Raw genomic sequence first — 12,782 nt, forward strand, 5'->3', positions numbered from 1 at the left:
TTGTTTTCTACGATTTGTAGCCTCGCACACTTTTGTTCTAATACAGTTTATGCTTTTTCTTTCCTTTGTTTTATGTCAGTGGTGAGTATGGCAGGTTTTTACAACAAGGATGAACTGACAGTTCGGTTAACTATCGTGAGTTATTTAAATAGGCGAAAGTATTTTCGAACAATGACTATAGTGCCCAATCTATATTTTGTTAGCTTGCTTAAATTGACCATCCTTTTTAACTCGTGAATGCGCGCATCCGCAATGAATTATTGTTATGCGGGGAAGTTTTCACTCACTCGATCGTTCATTCGTCAACTTTATATTAATTTAACCGGAATTTAATCAAAATCATAAATTATCCATTAGTCTACGTATAGTGCATGTATTCACCATCAGCCGCCATTACGGGACAAAAAATAAGGACGTAAAAAAACAGCTACTAGGTGTGTTGTCTGCTTAATCTTTCCATTTACGAGAACTAAAGGCCAACTTTCTTTTCAGGAGGGATATTTTCCAAAGTCCGACCTCGCAGACGCTCTTTTGGCTCGTGTCGTTGGGGAGGGAAGATTGCGTGACGAGCCAAAAGAGCGTCTGCAAGAGAGGCTACACATCGATAGGCGGGACTGCTCGCATCAGACGCAAACATGAAAATCTTTAAAGGAGCTTACCCTAAAAATCCGAGGAAACGACGTGACTGAAAGAATAGGATATTCTACAGTCCGATAAACCTCCCTTCGGTGTCAAATGTAATCGATAAGATCAGGAGGTCAACACTGAATTTACATACAGCCGAACACAATGCTCGACGCATTTCTATCTCCGGTCGCAAAATGTAAACATTCAATTAACTTTAAAGATTCAAGGCAATTCCGTGGGTGAAAGGCTAAGGGTAAAATAGGAAACTAAAACTTAAGCTTCCCAATAAATTTCATTCGGGGTCCAGTGTGAGCGATAAAATCGATTCACCAGAACAAATGTAAACACTGAAAATTTGCTAATGCATAGCGACAATCATCGCAACGCTTGACGTGTTTATATATCTACGTTCACTTGGATAAAGCCAAAATAGCAACTTTAGCAAGATTGAAAGCTTCTTCCGATGTTATAAAACGCTGACAGAAGTCATCGTTTGAACATAGAAAGGAATATTACCATGCTGGAAACAAAAAGATTTGGGTCACGTGCTAGGCAACCAAAATCGTTCACATGTATCAAGTTTCATCTGGCAAGAACACGATGCGAGGTTCTTCGAAGAAAAACTGGATTTTTTTTTTTTTTTGTTTTGTTTTTTGTTGTTTTTGTGGCGACTGGCAACCATGTACACGTCCAACTTTGCGTTGTTTCGCTTATCGAAAAGAATTCGGGGGCGTGTGTAATTTATAACTGTATAAATAATGCATTTCCGCAATGCGGCATGGCGTTGTAGCGTAGTTTGATGCGAGTACCGCTTTACGGTTACCACTATTCACTTCTGCATTCACGGAGTTGGCTCACAGGAGTCTTTGATTGTCATCACCGAAGATGCTTTCGGTATAACTGATCCTAAAAGTATGAGAAACGAGACTCGGGTGTTAACAGACAAATGACCATAAGCCTCCCAGTAGCAAAGTGGCTAAAACTTCGGACTGGTGTACAGAAGGTCATAGGTTTGATTCCCGTCGGGAACTCAGAATTTTTTGTCCCACGCTTGTTTCACAATAGTCAATCACACAATTAATCAGTCGTCTTTACGTAATCCGATTGGTAGGAGTTTACTCGTAGCACGAGTCAAGTTCGAGCCCAAATAAAGTTCGAGTCAGGATCCAAATTTTATTTTTCTTTCTTTTTCCTTTTGTTTCGTTTTTGTCTTAATATCTTTGATTGCAATTCTTGCTTTCATAATAATGTGCCAACTCCTTGTCGAAGCGATCGCGAGAGTTCGTTGTTGCTAGCAAATTAATCCCATTCCTCATTCATTCTCGCTATCTATAATTTTCCTGAAAAGGGTTTGTCCAGTGTTTTTGGTGACTAAAGCTTCAGTCACTATGCCTTGTGAAGCCCACGTATAAGGAAAAAACATGGCCGTCAACATTTTGCCCGCGAGGTTCTATTCATCTTGGGTGTCCTGTGGATGGAACAAGATGGCGCTTGAGGAGCCGGTAAGACTTCTTCACCGTCCGTTTTGTCAGTCGCGGAAATGGGATCTCTGGTTCAAGTGAATGCATATAGAGGTCTTAAATTTTCTTAGAAAATATATGAACACTAAGGGATGTCGTATATCTTTCCACAACAACAGCGAATCACAGCCGTAATGGCTCTAGCGATCGATAACGAAAAATGTTGCAAACCTGAAAGTTAATTTTTGTGTCTACGGCTTCTAGAGAAGCGTAGACACTATGTCATCGGGTTGAGTGAAAGAGTGAAAGAGTGTAAGAGTGTAAATGCCACAGGAATCCCAAATGGAATCCTATCGAAAGCCCACGCTAATCCTCGACTGACCGAGATCTATGCGATTGTATTTCCGGATCAGGACAATTGCGACAATACGGTAAATGATGTTTTCCGATGTTGATTTGCTTTTTACAAATAGTTTAAGTGATGATTTGAACCAGAAGTCTGTAACTTCTGTAATTTTCATCGCAAACGTGCCCGAATTTACTGCAAGTGATCGCTTTGAACAAACACAGAGTCTCTTCAAATTTTACATGCGTGTTTGCACGCACGCAAAAAACTGAAAGTTTTTTGCCTCTAATAGCAAATGCATCGCTTATTTCAATAAAATGTTTTGTTGGAAAAGCTTTTTGTTGATTTTTGTGTCTTTTTCAATTCATATATGCGTTTGAGAAGCGTCAGATTCGTAATCAAGGACAATTTGCATAAGCGGGTTGAAATTTGATATGCCAAAGGTCTTCATCAACATGCCGTGAATTTTAGCAATTTTTGCGTTCAAGTGTGTTTTTCGGCAAATGATTAATAGGTAACCATATTATTTTACGTTAGAAAACATTTGTTTACTCATTCCAGTTTAATATGCAGTTAATTTGGGAAGCCAACGATATTTATTTATCTACTGCGCATTTTTCAGTAAACCGCTCTAGGAAAAAGTTAATTTATGCGAAAACTATGGAAACACGACAAGAGTCAAAGGGTTAAAGAATGATACTTGCCATTCATAAGTTCAGTATAGATTAATTAATAGTTTCTGTTGCATTTTATGCCTACGTTTCAGATTAGAACTTTGCTTTCAGTACTTTATGTTTAGAACTTTGCTGCATTGCTTTCAGTACAAAGTTGTGGTTCACGTTGTTAAATATATTGTTTATGTTAGAATAAAGTTACAGTTCTCTTCATACAAAATGTTTGTGGTAAACGATACCAGCTTAATCTCAATCTCACCAGTATTCTTTGCAACATTTTTACAACCATTTTTTTTATCTCTATCCTATTTCCACTCCTCCCTCTTTGTTTTCATTTCAGTCTTATTTCCCTTTTCTTCAATTCTTTTTTATCACATTTCTATACCAGTGCTGCAGTAAACACATGCAGTCTGAGACTGCCTATTTTTCCGTGTACCACTAGCACATCGTTATATAAAAGAGAGTAACAACCAGAAGACTTGAAAGAAGAACAAAAAACAGAAAAATAAAGAATGGACCCTGACTCGAACTTGATTCGTGACTCGAACTTGACTCGGGCTACTGGTGAACTCAATTGGTAATTAAAGTATAAAATTCTGTTGAGGGGTAGTGTATAGCTAACACTAACTCAAATTACTTTAAAGTACAAGCTACTTAGAGTTTAATGACTCAAAATGTAATTACGTCTGTAATTATTTTCTTTTCTTTTGACAAATTCAAAGTCAAAATTGCAACTAATGGAATTTAGAGTCTGGTGTTCTAGTCCTTGGTAGAGATTGGGCACACCAAAGTTAAGTCCCCTTAGTGGAACATCCTTCTTTGCCCCTCGAAAATGCGTCTTTGTTATTTCATTACTGAGCTTGAAGTTTACCTTCCTTCTTTGGTGTAACTTTAATTGCAATACAAAATTCACATTTTCGACTATTTCATTTTGAACAATTAAGGACGTTCGCGCTTATTGTTTATGCGCATCTTTAGTGCGCAAGTAACGCACACGCCATGCAATGTCACGCGCAATTCATGGTTGACGATGCACGGAGGTAAACACACATGTCGACTATCTCATTTTGAACAATTAAATGGACTGAAAATTTATTGTTATTTAACCAGGGGAAGCAAGTAGCAGTGGCTTTCTACCTGAACAAACTGATCCAGCAGGAAAGGACTCAAGACAAGCTGATGAATCTCAGAAGGTAGAACCTTTTCACTTTTGTTGAATACCATGCCATGAGTAACCGATGGTAGTGGATACATGTGTGTACAGCGGACTCGCTGGCAGAGGTGTGCAAAGGGGTGTTAAACATTATTTTACTAGGTCGAATTATGCATTTTTTATGTCACATGGGTTTTAAGAGAATTTAGCACGGTAATGCTTCGTCCTTGTCTTTACCCTGTTTGCAGGACAGGCAACAGAGTTTGAACTGGAAGATTAGAGGAGAAAGGGCCAAAGTAAGTGAAGAGTTGGTATATGTTTATAATAATATTAATATCAAGGACGAGCTATTGTTTGGATGAATGAATTACATGGTATTAAAAACGAGACAATGTAGAGGACATTAAAGGGAACTTCCACTCTTTCAGCAAATTGACGTTAAATTTCAAATTATGTCTGAACAAATTGTATGCGCACTTTTTCCCTCATGCCGCCATTTTGCTCTTTCATTTTATCATAAACTCGTAATTTTGAAGGGTATATGATCACATATCACCTGAGTAATCCATATCGTCATTATTTGATAAGCCCTTTATCTACTCTGAGGTCGATGTACTTATTATAAACAGGCATCAAGAAGTACTCTGCACAATGCTTCCATCAGTGGAGAATGTGAAACTGTCAAAATGCTGCTTGATTGTGGTGAAGATGTGGATCAAAGAGACCAGGTTTTTAATTTAAATTTATTTTATTAGTATGTGTAATCAAATGGTGACGAGTGAAATTAGGAAATAATTTCACGCGCGTCTTGTCAAAATTCTGCGAGGGAAATTATTAGAATTTTGACAAAACGCAAGTGAAATTATTTCCTAATTTCACGAGTATACCATTTGATTACCTTTTAATATCATGGGTGGCAAATTACTCACACAATCGTGGGTTTTTTACTTGTTTATTGTATCGAAAACTCCAAGCCAAAAAAGGTTTAAATCATATATTTTGGCTAAAGTTCACAACTTTGGAATTTTTCGACAAAAAGCTCTTTCAAATCGTTCTTGCTGTTTTCAAAATGCTTCAAAGTTAAGTCAACTGTCAAATCTTTATTACATGATTCGCTATAAAAAATTGTCACGAATGAACTGAAAACGGCGCGCCTAAAATCTGATCGAGGCCATTTGTGTATTTGTCTTCGTGTTAACACGTTTTGAAGCATAAATTGTTGCTAAAAGTTAAGTATATGACCAAAGCAAACTGGCCAAGATGAAATTCAAGCGAAAATGTAAAAATTTAAAACTTTAAAACTCGTTAACACATCCATAACATTTTTGAACCCGGAGCGCCATCTTGGCACGAAACGTTGCCATGGCATGTGAAATTATAAATTAACGCTGAAATTTCGCGCCAAAATTAAGGAGTAATTTGTCACCCATGATATTATGTAGATTAACGTGCAAACGTTTTTATTCAGTGGTTGCATTGTTTTGCATCGCGTTGTGTTGCGTTGAATTATGTGTTTTGTTGGAATTCAATTCAATTCAATTCAGTTCAATTCAATTTTATTTTTCACACGTACAACGAGAGACAATACAGAACATAAAAAACAATAAACATTTATATTACAAAGGAGGATTAAAAAGAATTAGGATAAATTTGTACCGCCTCGCATTGCATTGTATTGTAGTGTGCTACTTTACTTTAAGTATGTACTTATTTACTTCTTCCTTAGTTATTTGTTTATTTATCTATCTGTTTATTCATTCATCATTTACTTATTTGTTCACCTTTTTGTTACTCGATCACTTATTTTTTTCAATACGTTTTTGCTAATAACATGAATAATTTAATTATGTACATGCAAACTAGTTTTTTTAAATTAATTTAACCATTCAGTCCTATTACTAATTAAGTAAGAGTGTTTTTAAATTCAATTGGATCTTATTATTGGAAAGATAGACTTTAGTTTAAACTTAAACCTCCTAGTATAATTTTTACTGTTTTAGGAGTACCTCTATTAAAGGTTAAAGTTTTTTTTGTTGTTGTTTTTTTTTTATTGTATTGTTTGTGTAGCAACCTTGCCTTTTGATGTAATGGCTAATTCTGATTATGCATCCACCTTAGGACAAACTGGTACAGTAGCGGTTGTCAGTGCCCTTATGCCATGGATTGAACCATTGGCTGTCTATACGATGTTTCGCCGTATAATCTGTCGTAAATCTGCTTTCCAGTTGCATTCAAATATACCCGTTGTGGAACCTCATGTAATTCTTTCTGCGCTGTCTTTATTTTTGCCAGTTTTCTCTGACGCCTCTTCACCTTGCCTGTTGGTATGGACAAGAATCTGTTGTCAGACTGTTGTTAGAACACGGTGCAAATGTCAGTGCTGTAGATAGGGTGAGTTAGATAAAAAGCAGAAATTATTGCATCAGACATAAAGCTAATTCTTGTCTCCGGAGACTATAAATTACAACTAAACACTAAGTTGCACTGTAACAACGCTGAATGCTTCATTGAACACCTGAACAGCATCAACCCGCATGTACAATTTATCATGAAAATAGAAGGGAAGGGGGTTTTGGTTTTCGAGGATACCCACATCCACGTGGAAGATGACTTGAGGATCAAGACCACTGTCTACAGGACAGCCACTCATACCAACCAGTTGCAGTATCTTAACTTCCAGTCCAATCATCACATACAACACAAGAGGTCTGTTTTCAACATTTAATTGAACAAAGCCGAAATCCTGGTCACTGAGAAAGAAGACAGAAGAAGATCGCAAGCATTTTAGGAAGGTCCTCGGAGCTAATGGCTTGAGAGGTGGGCCTTTCAAACTCCATATAAGTAAACGTGTAAAAGCAAGATATAACGTGCTATGTGAAAATATGCTTCACCAGCGAGGACTCGTTCCAAGTAAGATCCGGAACGAGAAGAAAAAAGGCGGGGCAATACCAGCAAATTGATAGAACGCTGGTCTGGCGTCTTTAAGAAGTACGGGATTCCCACCTACAGTGGACTGAAGAACACACTTAAGTCCCTGCTGGTCCAAACATACGCCAAACACGGACAAGGTCTATGATATGGTATATGATATCGAGTGCGATACCTGCAAACAAGACTACACCGGAGAGACATGCAAACCGTTCAGAATGAGGTTAAAAGAAGACCACACGCGCCCACATCCGCCGTCCAGGAACATCTGGACGTCCTGGGGACCTGACATAAAATGGGAAAACACTTCATTCTTGCTAATTAACGAAGCCCTTCTGGTAGGAGCGAAAGCTTCAGAATGTGTTTAATTGTAATTTCTAGTCTCTGTAGAAGTGAGTTGTCACAAACGTTAAAGATACATGTCTTTTCACTTACTGACCAAATTTCCGTGCGTACAGATCTGAAAGGGTGACATTTGTGTGGCTAAATATTGTGTTAGTATTGCAATTATAGAGGGTATGTGTATTGACCTCGTAATCTTTCTGTATTTTTAGTTTCAACGCACAGCTCTTCAGAAAGCTGAACGCCAAAATCACCGATCCATAGTGCAGCTACTTTTGGAGAATAACGCAACTCCAAGTTTTCAGCGACCGGTAAGTGTCACTTTCTGTCGATTTTTCTGGAGCTACCCTGGGAAAATTTAGACAGTAACCAACTTATTCATTACTTATTTATTTAGGTGTTCATTTATTGACTTATTTATCCATGTTAATAAGATATGTAATTCAGTCTTTCAGACTGCAATATGGTTTCTGATTTAAACCATTTATCCATTTGTTTATTTTGATGTGAAAACCCGGATAAGAATATCAATAAGAAGAGAGTAACCAATGCATTAAATAACAAAATTAATCTTAAAACTTCTCACATTTTTTAAATTGTAGTCCAGTCTGAAGATACTAGCGCGCAAGGCTATCCTTAGCGTGGACAGACAGTCGGGTTTTAACCTGCTGCAGGCGGCTGTCTTAGAGTCGAACTATAGCATCGTTTCGAAAGCAAGTGTCCTTCTCGATGACTTCGTAAAAGAGATGAATGTTGAAACAACAGGAAACGACACTAATGCGTTTTCTGGAAAATCTGCCACTGGATTTCTGTCAAGCCTGGAAAGGAGATGTCTAGGTCATAACGATATTGACCAACTTTACCAAAGGATGATCGAGAAAGTCAAAATGCTAAGTGAGCTACACTGGTGTGCAAACAGAGACGATGCGGAAAAGGTGATAGAGCTTGTGTTGCATGACGGCATAGATATCAACATCCCAGCAGAAAGCAATTGCACGCCTCTTTTGTGGGCAAGTCAATCATGTTCAAGTTCATTGATTAAGACCCTCATTGATCTAGGTGCGGATGTTAATGCTCAAAGAACCGATGATAAAGCATCACCTTTGTTGTTGGCGGCTTATTCTAACAACTACATGGCCATTCGCTTGCTTCTGAGGCATGGAGCTGATGCAAATATCGCGAACATTGACGGATGTACACCAATGTTGTCGTCTGTTCATCAAGGCCTCTTTCACATTATCCATTTGCTTATTGAGTCAGGATGCAACATCAACGCGGGGGACAAACATTTGCTTATTGAGTCAGGATTCCAAATCAACCTATGGGACAATTATAGCAAAAGCCCGCTTCGTCTTGCTGTCGAGAAAAATGATGAAACTCTCGTCAAGCTGTTGCTTAAAAACAACGCGGATGTGAACATTCAAGACAGGGATGGAGATACACCACTTCATGTATGTGCTCGTAGAGGGTTTTTCAACATTTCTCAATTACTAATTGAGTCGAGATGTAGTATCAACCTAAGGAACAGAGATGGCAAAACCCCACTTCATTTTGCAGTCGAGAACAATAATGAAACTCTCGTCAAGCTGTTGCTTAAAAACAACGCGGATGTGAACATTCAAGACATCTATGGATATACACCACTTCATGAATCTGCTCGTGGAGGGTTTTTCAACATTTCTCGATTACTAATTGAGTCAAGATGTAGTGTCAACTTAAGGAACAGACAGAGCGAAACCCCGCTTCATTTTGCAGTCAAGAAAAATAATGAAAGTTTCGTCAAGCTGTTGCTTAAAAACAACGCGGATGTGAACATTAAAGACATCCATGGATATACACCACTTCATGAATCTGCTCGTGGAGGATTTTTCAACATTTCTCAATTACTAATTGAGTCAGGATGTAGCATTAACTCGTGGAACGAAGATGGCAAAACCCCACTTCATACTGCAGTTGACAAAAATAATGAAAGTCTCGTCAAGCTGTTGCTTAAAAACAACGCGGATGTGAACATTCAAGAATGCTATGGAAATACACCACTTCATGTATCTGCTCTTAGGGGATTTTTCAACATTTCTCAATTACTAATTGAGTCGAGATGTAGTATCAACCTAAGGAACAGAGATGGCAAAACCCCACTTCATATTGCAGTTGAGGAAAATAGTGAAACTCTCGTCAAACTGTTGCTTAAAAACAACGCGGATGTGAACATTCAAGACATCTATGGATGGACACCACTTCATGTATCTGCTCGTAGAGGATGTTTCAACATTTCTCAATTACTAATTGAGTCAAGATGTAGCATTAACTCAAGGAACGGAAATGGCAGAACCCCACTTCATACTGCAGTCGAGAAAAATAATGAAACTCTCGTCAAGCTGTTGCTTAAAAACAACGCGGATGTGAACATTCAGGACAATGAGGGGGATGCACCACTTCATGTATGCGCCCGTACAGAATTTGTCAACTTTTCTCAGTTGCTAATTGAATCAAGATGTAACATCAACGTGAAGAACTCATATCACGAAACCCCACTTCATACTGCAGTTGAGAAAAATGATGAAACTCTCGTCAAGCTGTTGCTTAAAAACGATGCTGTTGTGAACGTTCAAGACAGTAAGGGAGATACACCACTTCATATATCTGCTCGTGGAGGATTTTTCAACATTTCTCAATTACTAATTGAGTCAAGATGTAGCATCAACTTAAGGAACAGAGATGGCAAAACCCCACTTCATCTTGGAAAGGTTACAAGAGATCCAGTATTGCACAAACCTGTTGGGCCTTTGCGTCTTGACGAAGTGGAGAGAGAGGAACCTGGAAAGGTTACCAAAGATCCACCATTGTACAAACCTGCTGGACCTTCGCATCTTGGCGAAGTGAAGAGAGAGGAACCTGGAAAGGTTACCAAGGATCCACCATTGTACAAACCTGCTGGACCTTCGCATCTTGGCGAAGTGGAGAGAGAGGAACCTGGAAAGGTTACCAAAGATCCACCATTGTACAAACCTACTGGACCTTCGCGTCTTGGCGAGTTAGAGAAAGAGGAAGAAGAACGAATCACTAGAGGTACAGACACACAGAGCTAGAAATGCTAGAAATACGAGAAGCACTTGGGAGGGACAAGAAGCAGCAGAGAGTGCGGCAGCCGGTAGCAAGACTGATTAACTGCTTGTGACATATTATTAGACTTTAACAACCAGGTCCCGGTACCTGGGAAGCCGATAAGCGCTAGTCCACTAGTAAATCACCCCTCGCTAGGGTTTAAATACCTTCTTCAATTACGTTCCTTACGCGAAAACACGATTAGCGCTAACAAGTAATAAAGTTCAATGTGACCCACCTAACAAGAGTAGTTTTTTTTTTTTTTTTGTAATTTAAAGACTTTTATTGATCTTTCACTAATGATTAATAGATACAACGATTACGATCACTTACTACAAACTAAGATACAACCAAGAAACAAATTTTAGCTACAGACTACAATACTGGAATAAATTACAATGCTAGTTACAATACTAAAGCAAACTACACTGCTAATTACAACTGAGTAATAACGCTAAACTTCGCATTAATACACCCTTAAAGTGTTATGCTAGTCACACTTTTACATTAAGCATACAACAAAAGAGAAAGAAACAAAACATAAAATACGGAGGGACACATTGGAGGACACCCATTCTACGAATCTACATATGCCAAGAGCTTTTCCCATTTGTTGAAATGTTTTATTAATTTGTTCCGCCTTCTTGGTATTTCTTTCTCCACTAGATATACAACCTTGATCTTGGCCTTATGAACTCGCAAATTAGGATATATGATATTCAACTTACACTTATAAATATACAATAAATTTAGTTGTCAAGATGAGATGATTTATTACAATAAGGTCGTCTCCTATATTAAATACTACAAAGAAAATGTCTATTAATGTAAAAGGTTGTACCCCAATTTTATCGTTACTAAGCCAAGAGCACAAGGCTTCCCAAAAGATCATCGTCACGTCGTAATAGGAAAATAAATGTTAAATGGACTCAGTTTCCCGTTTACAAAACGTACATAACGGCGAATCAATCATTTTTAACCTAAACGACTTTTCATTTGTAAAAACTATATTATTCAACATTTTATATTGGAATTCCAGAATCTTAGTTTCAATTGTAACTGTATAAGGTAAGGAGTATATTTCCCTCCAATCAGTTTGAAGTTGGGGAAATTTCTCTTGAAACTTCTTTTGAGCGGTTGGAGGTACTTGTTTTCTACTTTTAGAAGCGGCATAAAGCAATTTTGATGAAACCTTTGACAGAGCTATCTCAGAGTCTTCATCTTAAAATAAAATGTGTCACCAATGTGTGAAAGGGGGTGCTGTGCACTTTGTCTAATGATCCGCTCCCATTCACAAGAGAGCGCATGAACGATACTCATTAATTTAAAACGCTCCAATGGAGAACGATTCGCATTGAACACGTTAGCACCCTTTAAGAAGACTCCCCCGTCAGAAAGGAGGTCACCGACCGTAACAATTCCCTCAGTAAAACAGTGTTTTTCGAAGACTGAGAGTTTTTGCACAGTAACATTTTTATTATTCCAAATAACTTGATGCACAACGTCTCTGTACATATGTACAGGGGAGACATGTAATGACGACCAGGCATTAGACACTCTTTATAAAAGTATAAAAAGTTAGACAGGCAACTTCCTGATATCGAAATTACACTTAAGAATAAATTTTCCACCCACTGGAGAGAGAAAATAGTCGAATATTGTCTTACAAGAACTACTTTTTTCTTCATCTACAAATCTTTTTTATAACATGGGCACTCTGTGCTAAAATCATTGACTTAATATCCAGCATCCTAAGGCCACCCTCATCAATGCCATTGATAAGAGCGGATCGCTTAATTTTATCATTTCCTTTCCAAATAAAACGATAAATTAACCTGTTAATCTCTTTAATCAAATCGTCTGTAATTGCAATCAACGCCGCTTTACTCAAAACTTTAGATAGAATAAAGGATTTAACAATTTGTATTCTTCTTAGTAATGTAAGCCCTCTCCACTTCCACATATTCAGTGTATCCTTAATAGACTTAAGAACTGAGTCGAAGTTTGCTTTCATCCTTGATGGTGTATGATAATCAAACACAATATCCCAGGATCTTAATTGATTTTCCTAATGTATGAGGATACTTTTTATTATTTTTTTTTTTATTTATTTTCCTTACAGACATATATTAAATGTTTACAGTACT

The 12,782-nt window shown here is 37.8% G+C and overlaps 1 protein-coding gene across 16 annotated transcripts in view; it reads left to right on the plus strand.

The window, feature by feature from the left end:
• The window catches only part of LOC146455539 (uncharacterized), a 362,351-nt gene extending 350,170 nt beyond the window's left edge, over positions 1–12,181 (plus strand). For all 16 annotated transcript variants that reach the window (XM_085094233.1, XM_085094236.1, XM_085094239.1 and 13 more), the window contains 6 exons: positions 4,218–4,300; positions 4,509–4,556; positions 4,890–4,988; positions 6,553–6,651; positions 7,743–7,841; positions 8,133–12,181. In XM_085094233.1, the coding sequence (XP_084950359.1) occupies positions 4,218–4,300; positions 4,509–4,556; positions 4,890–4,988; positions 6,553–6,651; positions 7,743–7,841; positions 8,133–10,619 (2,915 nt within the window). In that variant the 3' untranslated portion in view covers positions 10,620–12,181. The remainder of the gene's footprint in view (positions 1–4,217; positions 4,301–4,508; positions 4,557–4,889; positions 4,989–6,552; positions 6,652–7,742; positions 7,842–8,132) is intronic.
• The last annotated feature ends 601 nt before the right edge of the window (positions 12,182–12,782 follow it).

The sequence above is a fragment of the Pavona decussata genome, unplaced genomic scaffold, assembly GCF_977016875.1.
Source record: "Pavona decussata unplaced genomic scaffold, jaPavDecu1.1 SCAFFOLD_273, whole genome shotgun sequence".
Classification (NCBI taxonomy): domain Eukaryota; kingdom Metazoa; phylum Cnidaria; class Anthozoa; order Scleractinia; family Agariciidae; genus Pavona; species Pavona decussata.